Source organism: Pituophis catenifer, unplaced genomic scaffold (genome assembly GCF_029215685.1).
Source record: "Pituophis catenifer annectens isolate HBS135680 unplaced genomic scaffold, rPitCat1.0.hap2 SCAF_2, whole genome shotgun sequence".
NCBI lineage: Eukaryota > Metazoa > Chordata > Lepidosauria > Squamata > Colubridae > Pituophis > Pituophis catenifer.
In genome coordinates this window covers 99,624,878-99,651,215 of record NW_027256882.1, presented here as the reverse complement: position 1 = coordinate 99,651,215, position 26,338 = coordinate 99,624,878, and the positions used below count along the sequence as shown (strand labels likewise).

The 26,338-nt window shown below is 35.3% G+C and overlaps 1 protein-coding gene across 1 annotated transcript in view; it reads right to left on the bottom strand.

Moving 5' to 3' along the window:
* The window catches only part of COL23A1 (collagen type XXIII alpha 1 chain), a 285,667-nt gene that overhangs the window by 38,205 nt on the left and 221,124 nt on the right, over window positions 1-26,338 (bottom strand). Inside the window, exons 6-9 of the mRNA XM_070937268.1 lie at window positions 14,312-14,338; window positions 9,365-9,391; window positions 8,212-8,238; window positions 2,538-2,606 (exon numbers count right to left, since the gene is read on the bottom strand). Of these exons, the coding sequence (XP_070793369.1) occupies window positions 2,538-2,606; window positions 8,212-8,238; window positions 9,365-9,391; window positions 14,312-14,338 (150 nt within the window). The remainder of the gene's footprint in view (window positions 1-2,537; window positions 2,607-8,211; window positions 8,239-9,364; window positions 9,392-14,311; window positions 14,339-26,338) is intronic.

The window sequence follows — 26,338 nt, the reverse complement described above, 5'->3', positions numbered from 1 at the left end:
ACTATCAGGATGCTGCGAGTTCGATCCTAGGTAGAGGCAGTTATTTCTCTCTCTGGGCACACTGAGAATATATCTGCTGAACAAAACTCTGCATTGGCAAGAGGAAGGGCATCCAGCCATTAAAACACTCTGCTTGCTCAATTCAGTTGCTCAGACACCACCCTGCAAGGGATTATGGGGTCATTAAAAGAGGAAGATGATGATTAGGTCCTGTGCAGAGCACATTGGGCAGCAAGTTTTTTCCAGTGTTTTCAATCTTATTTATCTTATTTATGAGCAAATGTCAAAAATCTCTACAAACAGTAAGCTACAAATTGCATCTTAGCTCATTTGAACATGTACAGTTACCATGGAAAATCTAGCTGCATGTTTATAGTATATTATATTAGTATATTCATTTCCTGACTGCCCTCCACAGACCTTCATATTACACATAAGGTTTTTCCAGGAAGACTCCTGTCTAGGTGTTTGGACATTGAGGTAGCCAACCAATGTGGGGTTTTTTTTCTTTAACTGCTGTATCATATACTTTTAAACAACCCATACTGTGGAGCTTTTTCTTGGAAAAAATATCTAGTGATTTACTGAAATATCTACAAAAATGCAGTATTTGTAGAACACGTAACATATTACCTTTAAATTGGAGATCACACAGCAAAAATTCACCCAAATTAAGCTATCAGTATATAGTACATTACATATCATGCTCATAGTATAGGGTTTACCAGCTTTTTAAAACTTCCTTTCTTCAAATATAAGATGATGGTTCTTAAATAGCAAGTTGCTTTTGAATTTTAAGATAGGGTAGTTTCATAATTGGTTTCCAGCAAAGCAGAAAGAAATTGCTTCATCTTTGAAAATGTCTGTATTGTAATCACACTCATGCAGAATAGTATTATTTTTATTTCACAAATTAGGAAACTGACAAATAGCTTTTCCAGTACATTCTGGTCTAAGTAGAGAATTAAAAGCAGGTCTCATAAGATGTTATTATTTGAATGAACAAGAGTGGCAGCTATCATTGGTTATAGATTATAACCTGGATTATAATCTATTTTGGAAAATAACAAATAATCCTGCCAAAAATATGGAACCATCAGTGAACCCTCCAAGAAAACTAATATCTAAGCAAATTGTCCTATTGTCAAAGTTAATTTAATGCCAACCTATTCTAACTCAGAAATTTAATGATAAAAGACATTTAACGTCTTTTCAATTTCTAATAATTCTCCACTGAGTAATACCATAAATAGATCCATCTCAATCATAATGGAATTTAAATTATTATTTCATGTATATCCCACTCTTACTATTCATTAAAATTGGCAGTTGCACTAAGGCCATAATTCTGGAAACAGGACATATCATCAAAGTCAAGAACAGCTTCTTGACAAATTTGCCAAGCTTTCAATTTTTTGATAAACACAGCATTAAAAAAGTGAAGACATATTATTGGCTTATCTGTTTTGATATTGACATGTACTATGTACTATTGTACATGTACTATTCTCACTGTACATGACATGCAGTACATGCAAGAACACAGCAATGAACCTAGACAGATCTGGGGGATTGGAGCATGTTATTGTAATGTTTTTCTTAGATTTGTATGAATAGCTGATGAAGCTCAGATGATGCTAACATTACAAATCACAAATAAAATGAAAAGCACAAGAAAGGTAAACATATTTGATTTATGTAACATTTTTAAATGATAAGCAAGAGCAAGATTGCTTAAATTTATGAGTTGCTGATAGTAGCAGTTCTTGTAGACTGGATGTATGGACACTCAAGAATTAACACTGTGGACTAATGCTCTCAGGATGGAGTAGAAATGAATCCTGTATTAGGATGTAACACTGCAAACTGCAATGAGTATAGGTATCTGCTGATTCTGAAAATTAGTTCTATTTCTTTAAATATGAAAGTCATAGAAGCGGAGATATTTTCAATGCACACAACATATTCTTTGTATAAGATGCTTGGCAGTTTGCTTACTTTCTTGCTGACAGTTGCAATTCTTATAAAGCCACAGCAGATTTCACATTTTAATCTATGGAAAATCTGAGTAGTCATGACATATATTCACCATGACTTTCCCTAAGTGGGAGAGAGGAAGAATTAAATCTGTTTTCATGAAGGCAATCACTGTATTCTGTCAAATGGTGAAGCAACTGGATGATAATTGAAATGTTTATTATGGTTAAAAAGTAAGTAATTTTTAAAAATACTATTTTGATGCTTTTACAGTGAAACACAGGGAGACAGACACAGAGCCTAGCATGCTGTGGTCGATGGGGTCACAAAGAATCGGACACGACTTAGCGACCGAACTACAACAGTGAAATACAATTCTGATTCTAACTGCCACAACACTCAAGTATATTCAGTTTAGTTTATGACACAAAACAGTAAGAGATTTAGTTAGAGCGTGAAAAACAGAAGAATAAAATAGTAGAACAGAAGAGCTTAAATTAAGAAAAGCCAACAACCTCTCATGAAAACACAGCAAGCCAGAAGATTAAAAGTGATTCTACCTTAAGAATACGTCTGCTAAAAATATGCTGGTCAGAGAGAAATCCATGACTGAGGCGAGGAAAAGCCATCTAGTCAATGTATGTCAGCAAAGAAAAAGAATCAAGACAAAGAAGATAGAGAAAATGGTAAAGGCTCCAAGAACTCCAACAGGAAGCAAACAATTGATATAATCAGAAACAGCATTAATTGATTCAAAACCAAGATGCTGATGGGTGACAGTAGAATAAACTACTCTATTACAGTAGTTCACAGGAGACAATTTGTGACACACACACCCAGACCACCTACAGTCTTCTGAGATATGGGTTTGTTTACATAGGTTTGCATACAGACAATGTACTTGTTCAACAAAGCTAAAACTTTGACTAACAAAAACAAGTTAAGGAAGTATACTTAACTCTTGTCTCCATAGATCAAAATTTAAGACGTTTTACAGGAATTTTAAAGAGATAATGTACATTTTATTAGAGCAATCATACTCTGATAAGGCTTGTCCCTAAGCAACTGATGTAGCTTCATTAAGAGAAAACTAGCCAAACTGTTAGAGTAGCTTAAAGCTGGGGATATCTAATCTGGCATCAAGCTTTTGTTATCAGGTCACTATGGTATCTTGGACTATGGCGTCTTAGACAATGTTAACTTTCTAGGTTTGAAGAAAATACCGAAATGGGTGTTTCAAGTATATGCCAGAGAAAAACCTACTCTCATTATCTATATATGTATGTGTTTATGTGTGTAGGTAGGTACAGTATGTGTACAGTACACACACACACACACACAAACACACACATACACACAAAATCTAAAACTGAAAGAAAATCATCTTTAGATGAGCCCTTCTCTTTTTTTAAAATCAGTATTGACTCAATATTGACTCCTGATGACTTTCTGAACTAGACCCTGCATTTTTCTGGGCAAAATCTATGGAAGTGGTTTGTCATTACCTGCTTGCTAAGGTTGAGAGAGAGTGACCATCCCAAAGTAACTCACCTGGTTTCATTCCCAAGGTGTGGGACCCACTAGAACGTGTGGTCTCTCAGTGTCACAATGTGCCTTAGCCACTATAGCACTTACAAATGATTTTAATATAGAAATGTATGAGCAAGGTTGATTTGCCAGTCAGTCCTATTAGATAAGGATCTAGATAAGGATCTAATTGTCAAGTGAACCTATACCACATTTAACACATTGGAAAGGAAATAATTTATGTATACTGCTCAAAAAAATAAAGGGAACACAAGCAGAAGACATCCGAGATCTGAATGAATGAAATAGCCTTATTAAATACTTTGTTCGTTACATACAGTAGTTTTGTGTTCCCTTTAGTTGTTTGAGCAGTGTATAAACTACTGTATATAAAGAACAAAGTATTTAATAAGGCTATTTCATTCATTCAGATCTCGAATGTCTTCTGCTTATGTTCCCTTTATTGTTTTGAGCAGTGTATATTTATTTATATATGAACTGATTTCTGTATAAGCATTTCAGGAAAATTCTTATTTATAAAATAAAAGGGAAAATGAAGGGGTGGAAAAAAATATCTAATCATCTTGTATACACCTACCTGGAAATAAATTTCACTTAATCCCATATGTTATAGCAACATATTTAAATAAAGTAACATCTTAACACAATTTTAATGAAGAATGTTGATTGGAAGCAAAGAATCTGATTAAAAGCATTGCTATGCCAGTTACTTCCATGGACTTTGGCGAAAAACATGTGCTATAAATTAAGCATCATACTGTTTAGATGATCATTATCATTATCAAAATGCTGTTTCGAGTTAGATGTCTTGAACTGTACTGTAGATATGATTCAAACCTTAGCTGAAGTGGAAGTAAATATTCCGGTCTTCTATGTTAGTTTGGGCCACAGGAGTAGCAAAATCAAGCAACCGAAGCCACATTTTATTTATATTGATCTATAGATATTTATTTGCCCTTACTCTTTCTGTGTTCAGGGCACAATCAGCAGTTCAGTTGGAAAACAAATACTAACAATCTCTACTGTTGCAGTTGATTGATTTAATATAGTGAGAGATAATATAGCAAGCTAACTGTAAAACATCATGTTCCATTTGATTTTATTCTTTTTTGAGCAATATTAAGACAGTGGGACAACATATACTCTAGTACGGAGAATGAATTCTGAACTTAGTGCTTTGCACATGTGTTTGACTTCAATTCCATAATCTCGACAGCATTCCAGGTCTGCGAAAAGAAATCAGTTCACCAAATTCCATGAAGTAAGACTTTTCTTTCTTGGAAATGCTGAAAATTTCAGTAAGAATTCTGTTTCATAACATTATATCTTCAATTTTCATAAAAGACTCTAATCAATACCATTCAAGGAAAGATTCAATGCCTATTTACCAAGAGAGAAACTTGGGGCAATATGCGTCTTCTGAAAAATCTGTTTGGTGAAGATCAATTAGATGGACCAAAAGACTGATGTAATCATTTTATTTTGTTTTTCATTTTTGGTTAAATATAACACTACTCTCCTCCTAATAATTTACATACATGGCACAGATACTTCTATAATGAACTTGGTAACAAAAATTCTTTCAGGTGTAAATTAAAAAAGGGAAAGGCCTAGAAAGATAGGATTGGGAAAACATGGAACTAAAATGCTGGAAATATGGCACAATGTGTTCCACAACAATTGCATGGTCAAACACAACAGTGGATCCAACTGGGTACCAAATGTCTGGCCAATTGATGTAGGCTTTGATCATGATGCACTCAGAGAAAATTAAGACATTCAAATATTAACTAAATGACTGCTTTATCTGAAAATGTGAGGTATTTTCAGTTGTAAATGTATGTACTATGTATTGTGAAGCATGTAGTATGAAATAATGCACCCCCCTTTAAGCCAGGAAATAAAGTTTGCTGCTGAGGCCAAAGCAAAATAAACCTGTCCAATTTAAAGAAATAAAAATAATTTAGGCCAGATGCTGTCACAGAAAAATGTCTCTGGGAATGGAAAAGAGAACAAGAGGACTTAGGGGCCAAAGAAATAAAGAAATGTCCTAAAATTTCAAAAGAATCTGATTGGTTTTTTGCATTTGTGAGAGAAAATGGATGATTACATACTGTTGGAACTACAATCTGATTACTGGTCCGTCCTGCTGAGAGACCAGGTCTCAATTTCCCCAAAAGACGCAACACATTTGAGAAAATGGGGCATAAATACATTTCGTAACAAGAACATTGCTAAATGCAGACCTCTTTTATGCATAATTGATAACATCTGGGAATGGCTTGCAATGTTTTCTTTCCTTCCTTTAAAATGTAAAGACCCCTTCTGAATCATTTCCATTTTATGGTTTATGTTAAATGCATAGTGACAACAATCCTTCTTTGAGAAAGAGATTAAGCACCACTGCTAAATATCTTTTTTTTTTAGTCACTCAATTTCTAAATATGCATTGTCTCTTGTTCTTCTATGGATAATACTAACAGAAGATTTCCCAAGTGAATTGTTTGTGAATTGTGTTTAAAACTGTTAAATTCTTTAAAAATAAAAATAAAAATAAGGCTCTTCCCATTATAATGTAGAAATGGAATGGAATCAAAGCATTATCTAAAGCAAGCTGTCCTCTTCTGATAAAACTGAGGTAATATATTCTAGCTTCTACTGAATCTAGAGGATTGAGTAATTAGAGAAATTAATTTCCTGTTTGGCTTAAAATTTTGTTGCACAAACCTTGGAAAGCTCACACTATTTTCATGTAGTAACATTTTGCATTACAAAAGAGAAAACTGTTGAATCCAATTAGTTAATTATTAAACAGAGTTCAGTTAGATCAAAAGAGAATATATGTAGAATCCAATCTGGGTCAGTCACCGAGACCAGAGGTTTTGTCTTCCGAGCTTTCGGACTCGTGCTGGAGCCCATCTTCAGGTTCCCGGTAACTAACCCAGATTGGATCCTGCAACACTATCCTGGGATAGTGAATATATGTAGCTCATGGTTCAACTGTGGAGTCCTTGGTGTTCTTTGAGCTTGGTTGTTTGCTTGTAAATTACCTGACTAGGTGACATCATCAGTGTTCATGAGTGTGGGCTTGCTCCTTGTTTATATACAATAGCTTGCAGTGCCAGTTTTGGTGGGGGCATGATTTTCTCCTTGATAGTTCCTTGTTTTGTTTTGTTTTTTGCTTGTTTATTTGATGTTAATCACTGCTTATCAGGGTGTAGGCTTCTGGAGAGAATGTTTTCTGGTCTTTTGTTTTCTTGTTAGCTTTTTTGTTGTCTCTTTTGAATGGTGTGTAAATCTTGTTTATCTCTATGTACCTCTTGATGGCTGATTTGTGTGAGTACTAAGCTTCTATAAATACTATGTTTTTGGATTTAGCTTTGTCTAGGATGCTCACAGTTTTACAGTTGAAGCTATGGTAAAATTTGTCTATGTGTTGTAAGATTACTGAGTTTTTATTATGCTTTCTGACTACTAGTTGGTGTTCCTGGATGTGCTATGCTAGTCTTTTGTCTGTCTGTCCTACATAGCAGTTGTTAAAATCCTTACGCTATATGTTGTAGATGACTTTTGTTTTTTTCTGGTTCTTTGGAACATCTGGATATCTGTTTGGTACAACTTTGTGTTCTGGAGACTGCTCTGGGGGCATTTGAAGCTTCACCCAATCGTTATTTAATTATAGTTTGGTTTACTGTAATAGTATTCTGTGTTTTTCATTAGTATCTTTTTTGTTATTGTATATTGTACATTGATATTCTTTATTGCTTCTTATGCATCTTATCTGTATACCGCCATCGATATACCATCTGTATACCTTCTTAGCTCCTTTTATAGGTTTCCACTTCAACCTGGACTCTATCACTGTCACTAAACTATGTTGCTGTGCTATTATAACTTTCCTTTATCAAGAGCAGGGGTGCCAAACCTGCGATGTCATAGCAGCATCATGAGACATATCAGGACTTTCCCCCCCTTTGCTAAACTGGGTGGGGGCGGGGCCAGCACATGATGCATCAGGCCCGCGGGCTGTGAGTTTGACACCCCTGATCTAGAGAATGCCTTGCTTTCACCTATGGGAAGTTAAATTAATAAATTATATATAACATTCTGTTCTGAAATTGTATTACTGAACTACAAAGCTTACATATTTGAAAAAATAATTAGGGCTGCTCATTTTATTGGCTTTGATGGTGCTTTTGTCTAAATCTGAATTATTAAGTTATTACACAATCTGCAAGGTACATCAACAGAGAGCCATGAAAAGAAATGTACAGTCTGATGCTGTGAAATGACCATTAGTGCATGAAGAGAGAAGATACCCATATAAGTCTGGAAAAAATATGATCATATGCAATTAAATTAATTAAAGTTAAATATTGCTTTCTACTAGGAAAGGGAATTAAAAAGTTAACAGCTGATGTTTATGCAGAAGTTGACATCAAAAGGATTTACTCGCAAGTAAATATATGCAAAAATGCAGCCTGGAATAAAACTTGTTTTGTTTTGAAGAGCTTCCTTAAAATTTAAGCTTTGGGCGAAAGAAAGGTAAGGATAAGTTGTACAGCTCTGTTTTTTTTAATCTTTTAATCTTTATGTTTATATTCAGATATTTTGATGTTTCTATGCTTATTTCAGCCAAACTCTCATGTACATGTAAATATGTTCATAATTACTAGCGATACTTACCCGTGGGCCAATGTCTCCTTGTTCACCCTACAAAACAGAAAAGTTACTATCATTGGCTGTTCAGTATTGCTTTTGGCCAAAATACTTCTTCCTTATAAATAGGATCAATGGCCAAATATAGGTAATTAGAAGTTTCAAAAATTAATGTTGACATTAGACAATATTATTTCATGTCCTAAAAGTCCTTCACATTGTAAACTTAGATTTAGTGAGCTACGTAGGACTCACATACAGCAAGTAAAAACAGTGTATGGGTAGAATGCAAGGATCTGTAGAATGTATTATCAGGACAGTATGGACAAAGTATTATTTATTTATTTATTTATTTATTTGTTTGTTTGTTTGTTTGTTTGTTTGTTTGTTTGTTTATTTATTTATTTATTTATTTATTTATTTATTTATTTATTTATAATTTTTATTATTCATATTTCTATGCCGCCCACTCTCCGAGACTCTGGGCGGCTTACACCAAAGACAGTATACTAAATAGCATATTGCCCCCAACAATCTGGGTCCTCATTTTACCCACCTCGGAAGGATGGAAGGCTGAGTCAACCTTGAGCCGGTGAGATTTGATCCGCTGATATGCTGAACTAGCAGTCAGCTGAAGTAGCTGCAGTACTGCACCCTAACCACTGTGCCACCTCAGCTCTTATTTATACAATTCTTAGATGAATATATTCAAATATAAAGAAAAAGGAGTATATCTTTGTGGTTTAGAAACTAGCTGATTGCAATCCTGATTCAGGACTCCAACTTTGCTGCAGAAGTCAAAACACCAAATTCATGCAAGATACAACATCAGTTTATAGTTCACCAGAATTCTTCCCTTAGCATTAGGAGGTTATAAAGACATGCTATTCCAATTGTTCTTGCCAGTGGGTACAGCTAACAATTCAGAGATGATTCTCTTTGTTCTTGGCTTCTTTCTCCATTTCTTCTCTTGGATATGCATAGTGTGTTACCTTCATCTGCCCATGAAGAGTCTGCGAGGGACATCAGAGCAATACGCACCAATATACTCATTGATAATTCTGTTTTACAGGGTCATCTCAATGAGGTCATTATAGAACAAAGGCCACAAGAATAAGACTATGCTTACTAGAGTAATTAGCATTCCTAACAATGTCAAGGCACTTTTCATTTGACTCACCTTATCTCCTTTTGCTCCTGGAGGTCCCTATAGACATCAAAAAGAGAACAATTAGCATAGAGAAGCACTGTTTTCAATTGGAACCCTTCTTGGTATGTAAACTACCATAAAAATAGTTATTCTCCTATACGACTATTTCAACATTTGACACTAATATCATAGAGTGGAAAGTGGCTGATAAGTTGATCCCCAAAAGAGAGTCTAACAACCAGTTGTGTAGGAGTAGTGTTGGAGTAAGGGTGATGGAATTAGAAAATCAAGAAGAAAGCTATTTTTTTCTATTTTGCCTCCAAGGTAGGCATTTGTTTTGTTGTTTATTTTTGAAGAAGAATCAAAGAGGGGAACTTGAATAAATATTAAATGATTAACATGTGAAAGAAATTGTTCTGCATTTGGAAATCCATTAAATTGTAAAATACACTAGTGTGAAGTGCTAGAGGCAAATCTAAGTTTCAGAAATCACTCAAAACTAAAAAAAATAAGGATTAGAAGAATTAAAAACGTCTGTTAGAGATAGCTTGCTTCAGAAAATGAGACAGTTCAACAATTGAAGCTTTTTCTCACAATCAGCTGTTTCTGTATCTGTTCATTAGAGCGGAAGCTAAAATCAATACGTAACTTCCTTTCTTTTGCAACAATCTTGACAGTTTCTTCTGTTTTTAATATAAACATTTTGCCTGCCTGTTTCTCATAAACAGACAAGAATTAAAAGATGATATTTTTAGGAATTGAGCAGCCTGTAACTCTATGTGTATCAAAAATTAAAAACATATTGAAATCAATCAAAAACGTATAATTATGGTTTGAATACACAACACAATTGTATGCTGCACCAAGCACACTTTTACAAGTGAGCCAAGATAAACTTAGCAAAATATATCTGTAAAGGATGTTGAAAACTAACATTTTCACTCCTCCTACCCCAATTTTTAACTTCTGAAAACTACTCCAGGGACATGTTTTCCTTATTGCTTCAAAATATCCAAATGTTTACATTTCTACTTTTGTTGCAGGTAGACCTTGTTTAATGACCACAACTGGGAATGGCATCTCAGTTATTAAGCAAAGCAGTTGCTAAGGGAAACCTTGACTGTGTTTACAATCTTACTTCAGTTTTTCACTTCTGATCACTTCGAATAAGCAAAGTCAATGGGAAAGCCTGATTCACTTAACTGTGGCAAGAAAGATCCTAAAAAGGGGTAAAACTCATTTAACAATTGTCTTGCTTAGCAGTGGAAATTTGGGGCTCAATTGTGGTTGTAAACTGAGGATTACCTGAACTAAACAAAGGTGCATAGGAAATCTGTCTGAGCTCACCTTTTTCCCTTGTCTAAGCTGGGGTATTTTTTTCTTCCTATAGTCAAGGACAATGCCTGTATTCCATGCAAAACAGCCTATAAACAACTGGCAGACAAATAATGGCTGCACTGGGTGAATTTCAACATCAGCACTGTACTTAAACGGAAAATAATACTACATTCTCTTGAAAAGAAAGGCCTTTTGAAAGTGCAGTTAGTCCTTGATTTATGACCACAATGGAGTCCAAAATTTTGGTTGTTAAGTGAAACAGCGATGAAGTGAGTTTTGCCCTATCTTACGACCTTTCGTGCCACAGTTGTTAAGTGAATCACTGCAGTTGTTAATTTAGTAACACAGTTGTTAAGTGAATCTGGCTTCCCCATTGACTTGGCTTGTTAGAAGGTCGCAAAAGGGGATCGTGTGATCTCGGAACACTGTGACCATCATAAAATATGAGTCAATTGCCAAGCATCTGCATTTTGATCAGTGACCACCGGGATGCTGCAATGGTCATAAGTGTGAAAAAAGGGCATAAGTCACCTTCTTCTCTTGTAACTTCACTGAACTTTTGTTTAGTGAACGGTCACTAAACTAAAGGTTGTAAGTCAAGGACTATCTGTAGGGTCAAATTCACAGCAGACCCAGTAAAAAGGATTTCTTTTGAGAAATGATCATTACAAGTAGGATCTGCAAACAAACAAACAAAAAATATGCAGCCAAGCAGGAAGCCTCAAGTTTTCCACTTCTCACATACTTGTGAGCAGGCACTGTACATTAAGGCTGAGTTGGGACTGGCTTAAGGTGCCATGGCTGGCTCGGGAAACAAAGGCTATTCTAAAAAAGCAGGTGGAAATGGCAATGGACCATGGACAATGGTCTAGGGGTGCCATATAAACTTGAGCTAGATTTGAGACCTGCAATCCAGAATGCTTTCAGGTTTAGGATTCCAGAAATTCCTTTACATCTCTTCCTTACTGTTTTTGATTCTTTGCATCTCTAGAATCAACCAGCTTTCTGAATCGATTAAGTATCTTATTGATTAGTTTTTAGACTCTCTTTTGCACCCAGATATTTCTGTAAGCTTTTTATTTGCTCGTCTAACTTGCTATGCTGGCATCTCTCTCTCTTTTTAAAAGGTAAGAAGATCCAATCAATAGCATTAGCAATAGCGCTTAGACTTATATATTGTTTCACGGTGCTTTACAGCCCTCTCTAAGCGCTTTACAGAGTCAGCATATTGCCCCCAACAATCTGGGTCCTCATTTTACCAACCTTGGAAGGATGGAAGGCTGAGTCAACCACAAGCACCTCAGGACCACCTTTAGTTTAACATACAGCTGCTTACACAAGTAGAAAATAACTGGAAGAGGTTCCCCTTGCTTGCATTGCCTGGCAAGTGGTCAGGGAGTTGCCATTCAATTTATCCTTCACACACTTGTATTCAATCTAGTTGACTATAGATAACAATTCTGTAATAGTCACAAATGTCCTTATGCCTCAGTGGAGCTTCATGTGTATACAATCCAGAGTATTCAAAACCAAGGGAAACCTAACAGCCAGGCTGTCAAACTATTTTTAGAACAGCATGCCTCTTAGTAAAAACTATTTATTTGGCTTTTATGGACTAAATAATTGATTTTCAGAAATTATTTTGAAACACTGCAGCAACATTCCATTATTATACCTGAGTTATGGCACTTTTAATTATTTTATTTTATTTTATTTTATTTTATTTTATTTTATTTTATTATTTTATTTTATTTTATTTTATTTTATTATTATTTTATTATTTTATTTTATTTTATTTTATTTTATTTTATTTTATTATTTTATTTTATTTTATTTTATTATTTTATTTTATTTTATTTTATTTTATTATTTTATTTTATTTTATTTTATTTTATTTTATTTTATTATTATTTTATTATTTTATTTTATTTTATTTTATTTTATTATTATTTTATTATTTTATTTTATTTTATTTTATTTTATTTTATTTTATTTTATTATTTTATTTTATTTTATTTTATTTTATTTTATTATTTTATTTATTTTATTTTATTTTATTTTATTTTATTTTATTATTTTATTTTATTTTATTTTATTTTATTTTATTTTATTTTATTTTATTTTATTATTTTATTTTATTTTATTTTATTTTATTTTATTTTATTTTATTTTATTATTATTTTATTTTATTTTATTTTATTTTATTTTATTTTATTTTATTTTATTTTATTATTTTATTTTATTTTATTTTATTTTATTTTATTTTATTTTATTTTATTTTATTTTATTTTATTTTATTATTTTATTTTATTTTATTTTATTTTATTTTATTTTATTTTATTTTATTTTATTTTATTTTATTTTATTTAATCAGCCAGTACCTAACTCACATTCGTGACTCCTGGGAAATAACAAAAGTTTTTCTTAAAAAAGAACAACAACACAATAATCATCAAATGAACTGGAAATAGTATAAATACTATTTATACTTGCGGGGTATCAAGGAACGTTGCAGGACCCAGAAGAAAAGCCGCCTTTTCCACGGTGGCTCTCACTCTCTGGAACATCATTCCTCCAGAGATAAGACTGGCCCCGACTCTAACATTCTTTAGGAAGGTGCTGAAAATCTGGGGTGGCGGGGGTTGGGGGACTATTTTTTTTAAATTTAGTATTTATTTGATTATTTTCTTCTATTAGTTTTATTTTTTATATATGATGTTTTTATATTTATGTAATCCGCCTTGAGTCACCATGTGTGAATAGGTGGGCAATATAAATTTTCTAAAAATTACATCAATAAATTAAATAAAAGAAACAGGTACACTTGGGTCCCATAACGAAACTTCACCAACATCAAAAAACACCCAAAATGGGTGCACCTGATATTGCAGGCCTGATGACATGGAAGACATGTTCCCTGGGTCCCACCATATGTTGAATGGATGGAGGCTACAACATGGCTACTTTGTCAGATTTGGTAGAACAGGCAGAAACAATTGGAGACAAATGATTCCACATTAATGTGAAGCATTAGGGCACTGTCAGCCAAACTAGGTAAACAAATCTAGGTAATAAACTGCACAGGAACAGTAAGAACATCTTAGTTAGTAGATGGGGAGAATAACAGAATCTTGAAAGTCTTTAACTTTCTTAAAGTTCAGAGAATTAGGGAGGTTTCTGCCTGGGGCATTTCTGAATGTTATCTTGTAGTTCTTGACTTAAAAATTTTATTTAGTCCCTTTTGCTTTGGCAACAGCTCCTTGGTGCCTCTTTAGGGCATCTTCCATACTCTCTATAGCCATGATGGTGAACCTATGGCATGTGCCAGAGGTGGCACGCAGTGCCCTTTCTGTGGGCACGTGAGCTGTTGCCCCAGTTCAGCTTTGCCATGCATGCGTGCGCACCTCCCACCAGCCAGCTGGGCTTCAGGTCTCTGCCGCGCATGTGTGGGATGAGGCATGTGCGTGGGGGCATGTGCATGTGCGGGAAACAGGGCGAATGTGCGGGGGCCACGAGCATTGCATCAGGGGCTTTGGGCGCACGTGCACGTGCTTTGGGCACTTAGTCTGGAAAAGGTTAGCCATCACTGGTCTATAGTATATACTTGTAAATGTATTAATTATTTAGATCATTACTTACTGGCTTTCCATCCAATCCAAGAGGCCCCTAAAAAAAGCAGAGAAGTGTTTTAACAGAAAGATATGAATTTGTAGTTCATGTAATTCTGTCTCTTAAAGTTTTTCCCCTATATTTTGGGAATTTATAACAGTTCTGGAAGTGCCATCTGAAGCCAATAAAGCAAAATCAACAGGAGGAAATATCCTTGCCCTCACAAAACTTTTCTAACACTGCAACAAAAGATGGCTGAGGGAGTTATGACATTAAAAAACTGAACAAACCAACATAATTGGTGCTTTAAAAATGATTGCTTGCTTATAATTATGAGATGAAGACAATCCATAGGGAATATTTTTCTATACACCCATTACTTGCACTGTTGTATGCGGACAAGTGGGGACTGTTACTTATTACTAATCAAGTCACAATTAACTATCTGTGACATATCAAAACCCACCTTTTCCATAATGATCATACTATTGATGTATTTGCTTCCTGACAAAATACAGCCCCACCCCAAAATAAAGTTTAAAAGTCACCTTTGAGGGCCGGGAAAATATGATATTCTCCCAGCAGAACTGAAGATGTAATAGAAGAACTACAGATTTTGTACATTAAATCAAAAACAAATGTTCATTCCATGATCATGTGGGACAACCCTCTGTGAATTTTGTTTAGTAAGGTGTTTAATTACCGAGCAATACTTTTTGATTGTTTTCAAACCACAACCCATATCCTTTTTAATACTTTCTCAAATGCAAACCAGTTGGCTCTGTCTTGCAATAATTGCCATCAATATTTTAATAAGTTACTTAATTTAAGACTGTCCTTCATTATATCCGCTAAGTCAATGATGAATCATTCACTGCAAGAGTCGGACTGCCATATTTCCCCTAAATCCAAACATTATCCAGACTGAAGAAATGGCAGATGATGTTGGTTAATGCATCATCAGTGGCACAGATCCAAGGCTTTTATTGTCAAAACAAATAATTGTAATTAAGGAAAAACTGGAAAATGATACTTGGTTAAAAAAAAAAGGCATTTATCTCTTTTTCCACTATTTCTTTAATGCCTCTAAAATTTAAACACCCTTTGATCTATAAGTAAAAAAAGAGTAGTTAGAGCGAATGGATAATGGATAATTATTCTGTACTGTATAATCACCAAAAAATATTACTTAACATTTGCTCAATATCTCTTTGTAATCTATTTCCAACTATGAAGGTATTTCTTTTGCTTTGCATTCTAGATGATAGGGATATTCACTATATGCTCTCCTAAACTCTGCTGAAGATCTTATCTAGCCTGGTAACAAAACGTTCAGAAACCAACTCACAAGCTCAGAGAATGAACTTTTACCCTCATATTCACTATATGGCTACCTTTTGCTTGTGTAAGAAACATGGAAGATGAACAAAACATGAATTCATAGGCATTTATCAACTGGCCGTAATTATGGATAGTGAAGAAAGCTGGGAAAACACTAGATTTGGGAATGTTGGGATATCAGGCAAAAGCCACAACCTTTTAATCAGTGGTGGGATGCTGCTGGTTTAACAACCGGTTCGGTGATTGTGCGCTTTGTGTGTGCATGCTCGCTTCACACGCACATATGCGTAATGCACACTGCACGCGCATGCACAGTTTTACAAATATTAACCTGTGTTACCACTTGGGAGTAACACAGCTGAGCCGTGCCAATCAGCAGAGAAGATAAAGGTAAGTAAAGCACAGGGGCGGGCAGGTGGGCTGACCTGATCATCGGAGCTACCGGTTCAACCGAACCGGACAGAACCGGTAGAATCCCACCCCTGCTTTTAATAGAAGTGAAAGATGCTGCCTTCCAGTGAAGAACTAGCTACAGTTCCGATGTATTTGGAAATACATGACATATATGTCCTTCTCTGTTTACATGTTCTGATAAAAGTAAATAATTTCTCCTCTGAGTCAAACAAGATTCCTGGTGACTTTTTGGGGATAATATGAAAGTAATTTGCCATTGTTTTGCCCTGTTATGTTTTTCCATATTCCCAGTCTAGGCTATTGCTCTGACATTTCTCATTCAAGTATTAACCAACATGACTCTGCTTGAGTTATTTGAACTGATGCTGGCACCTAACAGGGCCATATGTTCTAGTTGGACAGCGTAAATAAAGGTAGGCTTGTTTGGGGAAGGAAAGTACCTTGCTAAGAGAAAGAAAAGAGAAATCTCTAAATCTCTAAATCGGCCAGGTTTCCCAGATTTTTGAATAAACTTTAAAACTTTCAGTATTTTGTCCTAATATTACAAATGAAGAAAATGGTAGGTAGGAGTATTTTATGTATTTACAGAGCATTTAAGCATTTAAGTCATACCATCATAAGTATACCATAGTTTTTTCTAGATGTATGATCTTCAGAGAATGATTATTTAGTGGGCTTCCTTGGCAGAGCCTAGCTAGCTAATCTGTACTCTTTAGTCTTATATGATAGCCAGATATGCAATAGGTAACCCTTTGTTGCAAGAGAAATAGTGGCTAAAAGACAACAGAAATGTGGTAGTAATTTGGAGCCTGCATTTATATGGGTGAAATATGCAATCCTACGTAATTGATATTGAAAGGGTTAATCTAATTGGAATAAAAACAGCTAGAGCATTTAATTAATAGATTGATTCTTCTTCTTCTTGTGCCATATCCGTCATCAGACGTTGACAATCATGTTGGCAATCCTATTTTTGTCAACAACCACATGAAAAAGTGCTGCTGAGTTTTGTCCAAACCAGTCCCTTAGGTTTTGAAACCATGATGTTCTTCTTCTGCCCTGGACCTTGTTTGTCTTCAATCTTTCCCTGGTGGATTAAATGAAGGATGCCGTATTTTTCTGGGTGTCACATCACCTGTCCATAAAATAATCAATTGATTGTTTTCAATTATTTTCAATTTATGTACTGCCTAACTCCTCATTACTCATAATAAACAATAAAACACAAAACAATACAAAATAAGATAGGATGTGCAGAAAACCATAGACCAAAATACATCCAACAAGGGGTTCCATTCATCTTAACCTAACTACTGGAAGAATAATTGGGTCTTCAAGGCCTTCCAGAACTCCAACGGGGAGGGAGTCACACTGATTTCACTGAGATTCTTCTTTAGAGAGCAAGAACCACAAAAGAAAAGGGATACTTCCTAGGTCTCAATAGAGGGCATTGTTTCTGGCCAAGCAGAAACCATGGGAGATAGATGGTTCCTCAAAATATCCAATATGTATGCTATGGATTGCACCCGCACTTTGATTGCACCTGGAAGCATTTTGGCAACCAATACAAATGTCAAATACAGTACAAATATAAATACAACATTCAAACTGTTGTAGTCCTTGACTGTTCAAAGTTACAATGACAATGAAAAAGTGACTTATGACCATTTTTCATAGTTAAAACTGTTGCAGCATCCCTGTGGTCACATGATCACAATTTGGACACTCTGTATTTGACAGGACGGTTGCAGTGTCCTGGGGTCATGTGATCACTTGACCTTCTGATAAGCCAAGTCAATGGGGAAACCAGATTCACTTAACAGCCATATTGCTAATTTAGCAACTGCAATGATTCACTTAACATCTGTGCCAAGGAAGTTTGTAAAATGGGGCAAAACTCACTTAACAAATATTTTATCTAATAAAAGAAATTTTGGGCTCAGTTATGGTTGTAAATCAAGGGTTACCTGTATATAGATGACACACTCAATGCCATTACTGTTCATGCCATTATATTCTGGACCAGTTGAAACTTCCAAGTGGTTTCCAAATCCCATATGGAGAATTCAAGCTGGGAGGCAACTATACAGTCCTCCTGGACTGTCTGAGACAGGACCAGAGGGATACTGTTTTAGAGTGGTTCCCTGTCTTCCTGAAAGGGTGGTTTTAGTGGTAGTTGGGAAGAAGAGCTCTAGTATACATCAATGGCAGCTAAAAAACTATTACTCAGAGGAGTTCTCAGCATCTCACAAGGCAGCTACATAAGAGCTTTGCATGTAAACAATTATCATATCTATAGAAAACAGCTCCTTCATTTGCCTGTTTTAAAATTTGTTCTGCATAAAAAAATAACAATGCTTTGACAATACTTTTTCATGAGTTCTGAAAAGTTCAAGGGATATATCCAAATATTGTGCATGTAATATGCTCCTATTTTATGTCTCCCTGAAACTTGTTTACAAGTTCAAATCATGCTCAAATGCATGCATGCAATTGAATGGAACATGTTTTGGTACAAAATTACATTTATAATTTATTTATTTATTTAAATGATTTATAGGCTTCCTCAATCACAACTGCAACTCCAGATAGCTTTTTGCTTTGTGCCTTTGGGTCAATTTTCACTCCTGGTGACTGCCTAAACAAGTCCCTCCAGGTTTTTTGGCAAGGTTTTTCAAAAGGGGTTTGCCATCACCTCCTTCTTGGGGCTAAGAGATAAGGATTGGTCCAAGGTCACCCAGCTGGCTTTGTACTTAATATGGGATTAGAACTCATGGGCTCCTAACCTGATGACTTAACCACCGACTAATTTCTAGATAGCTTACAAATTACAAATCATTAATACTAAAATAACAAGAAAAGCAATTTGAATGGGTAACACTAAGACTAGTAAGACCCATTGTCAGGGAACCAACCCCGTATAAAACATAGATTATAAAGTAGGTCACAAACCAGCCTGTTGAACACACATGTGGATTGTGTGGATTTGGGAATACTACTCTAGAGTATAAGAACAAACATAGAGAAATCCAATTTCTCAAGCCCCACAAGATGGCAGTGCTTTACTGATTAGTCCTGGAGCCTGCTGATTCTGTCACAATCGGCATGTAAATAACTTTAGTAGATGTTACTACCCTTCCAAAGGACTTCAAAATTAAGTCTCAATCATTTGTGGGTGCAATTTTTTCCTCAATGGCTTCATGTTAACACACAAAAGATTTAAAAAGTAAAGCCAATCAAAGTAATGCCACCATTGAGAATTCTCAAATAATCTGGAAGCTTCCCTTACACTGCCATTTCAAACAGTGAAGTCGAATTCAGAGAAACTTTAAGTAGAACAATGTGGTAACAGCATCAGCTCATTTGCTGGCATCACTTTGGCTGAGATCAGCTCTTCTCAACCATCCAGATGTGAATTCTGCCCTCCCAAAATTCCCAGCCAGATAAAATTCCCCCAACTGAGAGAAGACTGACTGAGACACAAACCTTTTTTACAATCTCAGGCCAACAGCATCCATCTGGCATACAGATGCAAGTTAATCCTTTTCTGAGTACTAATATGGACAGTAGGTCAGATAAACCTTGGATCTGATCCAATGAAGATACCATTTCAGAATATGCATATTTTTGAATGAATTTAGATCCATGGCAGACATGTACTAGCTGTATTTAAAATGCTTAAGAGGGGAGGCCTGTTCTAAAGGGGGATCCAACTGCTATTAGTCTTTATATAAAGAGTCTGAGCAACAGAGTGGCAACACTAGACTTGAATATGTAGTTAAAGTTAAAACTACTTCTGCCTTATGAATGTTGTTGTGAAGCGCCCAAAGTTGTGCTCTAAGATAAGTGGCCACACAAAATCTTTTAAATTAATAAAATAAAATCCATATAATAAGCTTTTAGTGACATCATGCTTATTTTAAGGCAGTTTTCACTAATATGGTGCCTTCCAAATGTGGGAGACTTCAGTTCCCAGAGCACCTGGCTAACATGGCCAAAGCCATATATATGCTGAGGAGGAGAATGGTTGAAATCTGCATATCTGAATAATAAGGTTCTACATTACCTGAAATTAAATACTTTCAGAATAAGGGCAAAGCCAACTATATTGTCTCCTGGTGATGACCTTGATTTTTTTTTCTATTTAGGGTAAGCAGATGTTGCTCAAAGAAACTCTGCACCTGGAAGGAGGTAGGCAAACAGACAAGATAGATGATAAATGGATAGCTATGCTGGCTAGGAATTCTCGTATGTGGTCCAACACAGATTGCCTTTTTGTGTGGTAGTGATGGTGATTCTATTACCTTTTACTGGCTAAGGCTGTTGGAAATTATATTTCAACAGATCTACTTGGCCATTATTATCCATCTCTTGTTATTATGGGTACCTATTTAACATGTTGATCAGAAGATTCTGGTATAGAAGAAATCAGGGTTTCATTCCCTTATTTGCTAGGACTCCACCACAGTTCATTCTAATGTTTTGCTAAACCTTATTTGTACTTTGCAAATGTCCAATTTAACCTCTCCAAATATTAGCATTATTTACTGTCTCTCACAATCGGCATGCAAAGAGATCTTCCTAAATATTACATTTTTCAATCGAAGAACAGTTTCTATGGCTGTTCATCCAGTATGAACAAAGATTCCAGAAAACTCCAAGCACAAAAGAGAACTAATCTGTAGGTCATGGCAATAAACCTCTGTTTAGAATTTAGAATTGTTGGCAAAGAGAAGAAAACCTGTTACTAAATGAAAATCTGTGGGTTGTCTGGTTGCCACATGGAGTGGGAGATCATACTCTGGAAATTATTCCCTTAAATTTTATGAGTGCCCATAAGCAATAAACACTCCAGGGAATATATTCTTGCAGGAACTCTTGGTGACTGCATTCACGTTGTTTTTGTGGGCAGTATGGATTTTTTTTCCATTGCCACTGTTGGGACTCTTGTCACTCTAGACCAGACAATCTCAAGGCTGTCCTCTATTACTGTCCAAGTATTAACCAGATTGACCCTGTTTAGCTTCTCTGAGATCAGCCAATGACAACTAGATATTGACACCAACTGTGGCGCCCTTCTCACATAAGTTGTCCTTATACCACAATGGTTGCAATTACCAATTAGGTCTTCAGAATTCTTTTTAATCCATGCAATCCCTTGAATTATATAAGGATGTTTTTTGTTTTGTTCTCGGGGATTAAAGTAGCCAAACCAAAATATTTGACAAAGAGTTTGTCAAATATTTTGTCTAACTAAATGATCTCTAAATTTCTCTTTCTGAGTTTGAACCTACTATCAATGAAGTGTCACTTTTAGTTCTTTATTGTTAAAGACAACTGGGAAACTGCAATGACTTTTGCCGGGCTTCCTTCTGCCCTTGACTGCTTGGTCAATGTCTTCTAATCCCCTCCCCCCTCAGCCCTATACATTTTCCTGCTATCCTGTCCTAAATCTAATGGCATGTGAACTGGAATAAGGTCACAGGGAAGGAGGGGGAATTACAAACTGAAAGACAAAAAGCTTTAAAGACCATGTGGTAATCCAGTTCAACCTGTTGCTTTCTTTCTTCGGTAAGAATATAATAACAGGGTAAACTACACATTACGTACCCTAGTAAATGTATCATATTTGACCTTCAGGTCTGCACCTTTGCTGGTGGAGGGAGCCAGCAGTCTCCAAACCTCACAATCCCATATATCTTTTTCATTTCCATAGGATGTAAAAAGACCTAATGCACAGGGATGCAACTGTATGTTTTTCAATCTTTGTTTTCCACGAGTCATCTTTGATAAACATTAAAATATAGCCAAGGGATCCTAATTTCTTGCTTTCCCTATTTTGGGGGCGGGGCATTCCTTAGTTATAATTGATATAGGGAGATCTGGCAATTTGAAACTCAGCAATTTCAAAATTACTAATGGGAGAAGCTGCATTTGTTTATACGCACCAGGCATGTAATGAAACTGTGAACTGGCCAAGAAATAAAAGAGAACTGATTGGTTCTCAGAGAGGACCTTTAAAAAGATGAGTAGATGGGATTCAGAGATAGAGGTGAAACAGGTTGTTGGTGGTTTTGAGTTTCAAAGTAATCTGTAAAATCTCTAAATCATCCACAATGCAAGAGGCAGCAGGAAGTGTTTGAGGCAGAGAAAAGCTGCAGTATAGCATCTGTTCCTAATTGCGAGGGATTGGCTTGAGGGAGTGGGGAAATCTGGCTTGAAGAGAAAGCAATTTAGAGATCATTTAGTTAGACCAAAGATATAAAGAAATATGTTGCCTATTCTCTTAGGAAATACTGTATACACATCTTATCCTAGTGCTCTAAAGCAAAGGTTTATTCTCAGATTAAGTGCCATTTTAATTTCATAAAAGCTTTGTTTGTGACCTTATTTTCTCTTTTTCACCTAACAAGGTAGCTAAGGGGCTTGTCTATGCATACTAGCACATCTAAGTGAATCCTGTGCTAAAATGGGCAATTTTCTGCTGCAACCACAGTATTTACTAGATGCTGATTTGAACGTCTGCTACTATCTCCCACGTTCCATTTTAAGATTCCAACTAATCTTATATTATATATGCTTCTTTCCAAGTTATCACATTGGATTTACACACTGCAGTAAGCCATGGTTTATTTCACTATTGTTTATTGAATTACCTAAATTGGCTGGATTCACACATTACGCTAAGCCAAAACCAAGCAAGCCACATTATGACTTACTATGATGTTTCATCCCAGCCGCTGTCTGCTTGAAGCAGGGCCTCTACAGAGTTAGCAACCACAATTAAGGCAACCACAAGTCTTGTATGCCCAATACAACATACTGAAGCCAGAGAATACAAAACAAACAAAATACAGCCTTATTTCATAGCCACCAAGTCAAACTCACCCACAATTCTTAATAATCTGCTTTTCTCATGTACATTACAGGAAGTGATGATATGTTGTTGGAAAGGCCATCCCATTTACAATGTATGGCTTCCCAGTCACTCTAACCTCATTCTACCCCTTTATTTCATAGCTGATCATTCACATTCATAGTTGATCATTCACATTCAGAGGTACTTAATTTTTCAAGTTGGCACAAATATGGGCTAACTCTGAAAGTACTACAACAGTGAGATGATCATGAAGTGAAAACATATTTTGTTTATAAATGGCTTCTGATCAAAACTTACAATTTGCAATACAAAGCAATATTAGAGGCAGCTAATTAAGTCTACTTATTTGATTTTTCAGTAAAGATAAAGTTTCTTGTTTCATTTCTTAAAATCACAAGGACTGTCTGACCTTTGCCCAGAGTTTGGTAAAAAAAAAAAAATCTCTTTCTAGGATCTCAAAGCTTAGGACCTAACAACAAAAAGTCAAGGACAAGACTTCAAGAGACTCATTTTGCTTGTCTTGAAAATCCAAAAGTTTTCCTTATGAGAATCAGCTGCTTCATAATCAAGCAATCAAGTCCACCTATTTTCATAGCCCAGGGTTTAAATCTTTTATCAGTTTCTCATGCCCTTGTATGGTAAAGGACGTCTCGTTGCTAGCTTCTTGGCACTGGTGGTGTAAGGCACTTTCATCATGTTTTGATAATGGCATTGGATAGTTTTAAAATTTTTCTTCTCGCCTTCATTTCACCCCTCTTAAGGACACATTTTCATACCAGATCAAGGAATTCTTTTCTAAAATTTCAATTTACAGTGGTACATGAAAAATGATTTTTTTTTTTTTGGTATCTAGCATTGAATATGCATTTGTCAATATAGAACAAATTAAGTCTACATCAGGGCTGTCAAATCTCAGCCCGTGGGCCAGATGCGTCATGCGCTGGCCACGTCCGGTTTAGCGAAGGGAAAAAAAAAGTCCTGATATGTCACATGACACAGCTGTGATGATGTGAGTTTTACATCCCTAGTCTACATATACTGGTTCAGAATAAGTTTCTTATTGGCATTGATTGGATTGCCATTACTTTTCTGTTTAAAATATGTTTTTTATTAAGTTTCACACCACCATGTAGTTATAATTGTGTAACAGTTCCCAAATAGTAGCAAAGAACATTTCTAAAGACTGGCTGATTTTATGAAACAAGAACACTCTGGAGAGACGTTATGTGCTTTAAGAGCACATCATTAAAAGCTACATTATTGTTAATGTCTTGAACTGGTTGTTTTGAATGGTGTTACTGTTTTTATTGTTTTAATTTTTTTTTAAAGGTATAACTGTAATATATTTTATGAACTGTAAGCCACCCAGAGGCATTGACTGAGATGGGTGGCCATAGAAATTGAACAAACAAACAATGCAGTTACCAAGAATGCAATGTAAAAAAATGATATATCTATTTTAAGAGCTATATACATTATGAATTAAAAAAAGATTTACAGTACAGGATAAACTTGGTAATTTGCTGTAAGGTACCATTATTTTTGATGCAACTTAACTAAAGTTTGTTATATATAACTATTTTATTCTATAGGAAGTGTGGCTAAAGTCCATAGAAATACTTCATGAAATGCAGGTAAGAAATTTGAGTGCCCTCACTGGAGCCAGCCATATTACTAAAAGTCAGCATGTTTGACATATGCTTGTATTTCCATTCTACACTATATGGTTTTAGACATCACAATAGATTTATTCAATTCTGGCTTAATATATTTTAACCATGTAATTACATTTAACACAGAGAACAATTTTACCATGATGGTTTAGAGAAAATCTGCAATTAAAAAATATGTATAAAGTTGGTAACCCATTCCAATTACTTCCTGTGTTGAAGGAAAAGACAAGGGCAGAAAAGTAGTCTGCTTGATAAGATAGCAGTGCTCTTTATAAGAAAAGACCAAAATACAATTTCTAAATTAAGAATTACCAAGATACAAATATGAACTACTTACACCACTTATTTTGCTGTATAAGAACTTATATATACTATGATTAACTGATTTACATTTGCTTTTATTATGAGCTTTATATATGTGTATACACAAACACATATAGACGAACACAAAAACATATTTTATAATTGTTAGTGGTAGACATGCCTTTTCTGCTTATTTGCAATTTGGAACTATATTTGGTACAATAAAATCATGGATTAACTTTCTTGTTTTTAAGACAGTTCACAGATTAAAATATAAAGTACTTGAAAACATTTAGATATTTGGGATGGTCTTGTTTATGACAAGTCAGAGAGACATGTATTCTGCATTAATTATGGGTGGATCCCACATATCCAGTATAAACCACATATATAAATACATAGTTTTATGGCTCTCTTTTATATTGTCCTGTGATCTGACTACACTGGTAGAAAAAGGAGCATCTTTGGAACATTTTCCAGACTTGGAGCTGGCTGTCCCCAAGTATTGTCAAAAACATGTGGTTTGAGAACTGCAGAAAATTTGGCAATCTCTTTGATCTTTCCAAAGTGGGAAGTGTTTGAAAGATTCAACTAGAAAAAAGATCCCCCAAAAATAAAATAATAAATGAATGAATATAATGAAAATTGGGTTACAAAGCAAAGTGTTGGCTGAGTAAAACTTTTTGACAATGTGCTCATCTGAAGCCACTCTTGTTTTGTATTAAGATCCTGCTGCAGGAGAAATATAAAAATGCTCACAATTAGTGGCTCACAATTTTTATCACTTCTCCTCACTGTTCCACTTCTCTTTCTGCCATTCTGGTATGCTTGGAGTACAGCACCTTTCACCGAGGAGGATTCAACATTCTGTTTAGAGAATGGGAACATACCTCAGGATTTTCAATGGGAGTTATTCCTATCTAAACACTATATACCCTGTTTTCCCAAAAATAAGACCTCCCCAGATAATAAGCCCAATCAGGCTTTTGAGCGCATGAGCTAAAATAAGCCCCCCTGAAAATAAGCCCTCCCCGAAAATACCCCACCCCAAAAAATATTAAAATGCACACGCAGCCAGTCCCCATTTCTTCTGGTTAGGGTTAGGGAGACAGAGCTGGAAATCAGGTAAGATGGCAAGGGGAGCCCCATCTTGCTCCATGCGCCCCAAAAATAAGGCCAAGCACTTATTTTGGGGTTCAAAAAAAAAGACGGTCTTATTTTTGGGGAAAAATGGTAGATATTCCTCAACTTACAACCACAATTGAGCCCAAAATTTCTGTTGCCAAGTGAGACAGTTGTTAGGTGAATTTTGACCCATTTAATGACTTTTCTTGCCACAGTTGTTAAGTGAATCACTGCAATTGTTAAGTTAGTAACACAATTCTTAAGTGAATCTGGCTTCCCCATTGACTTTGGTTGTTAGAAGGTGATCACATGACTGCAGGA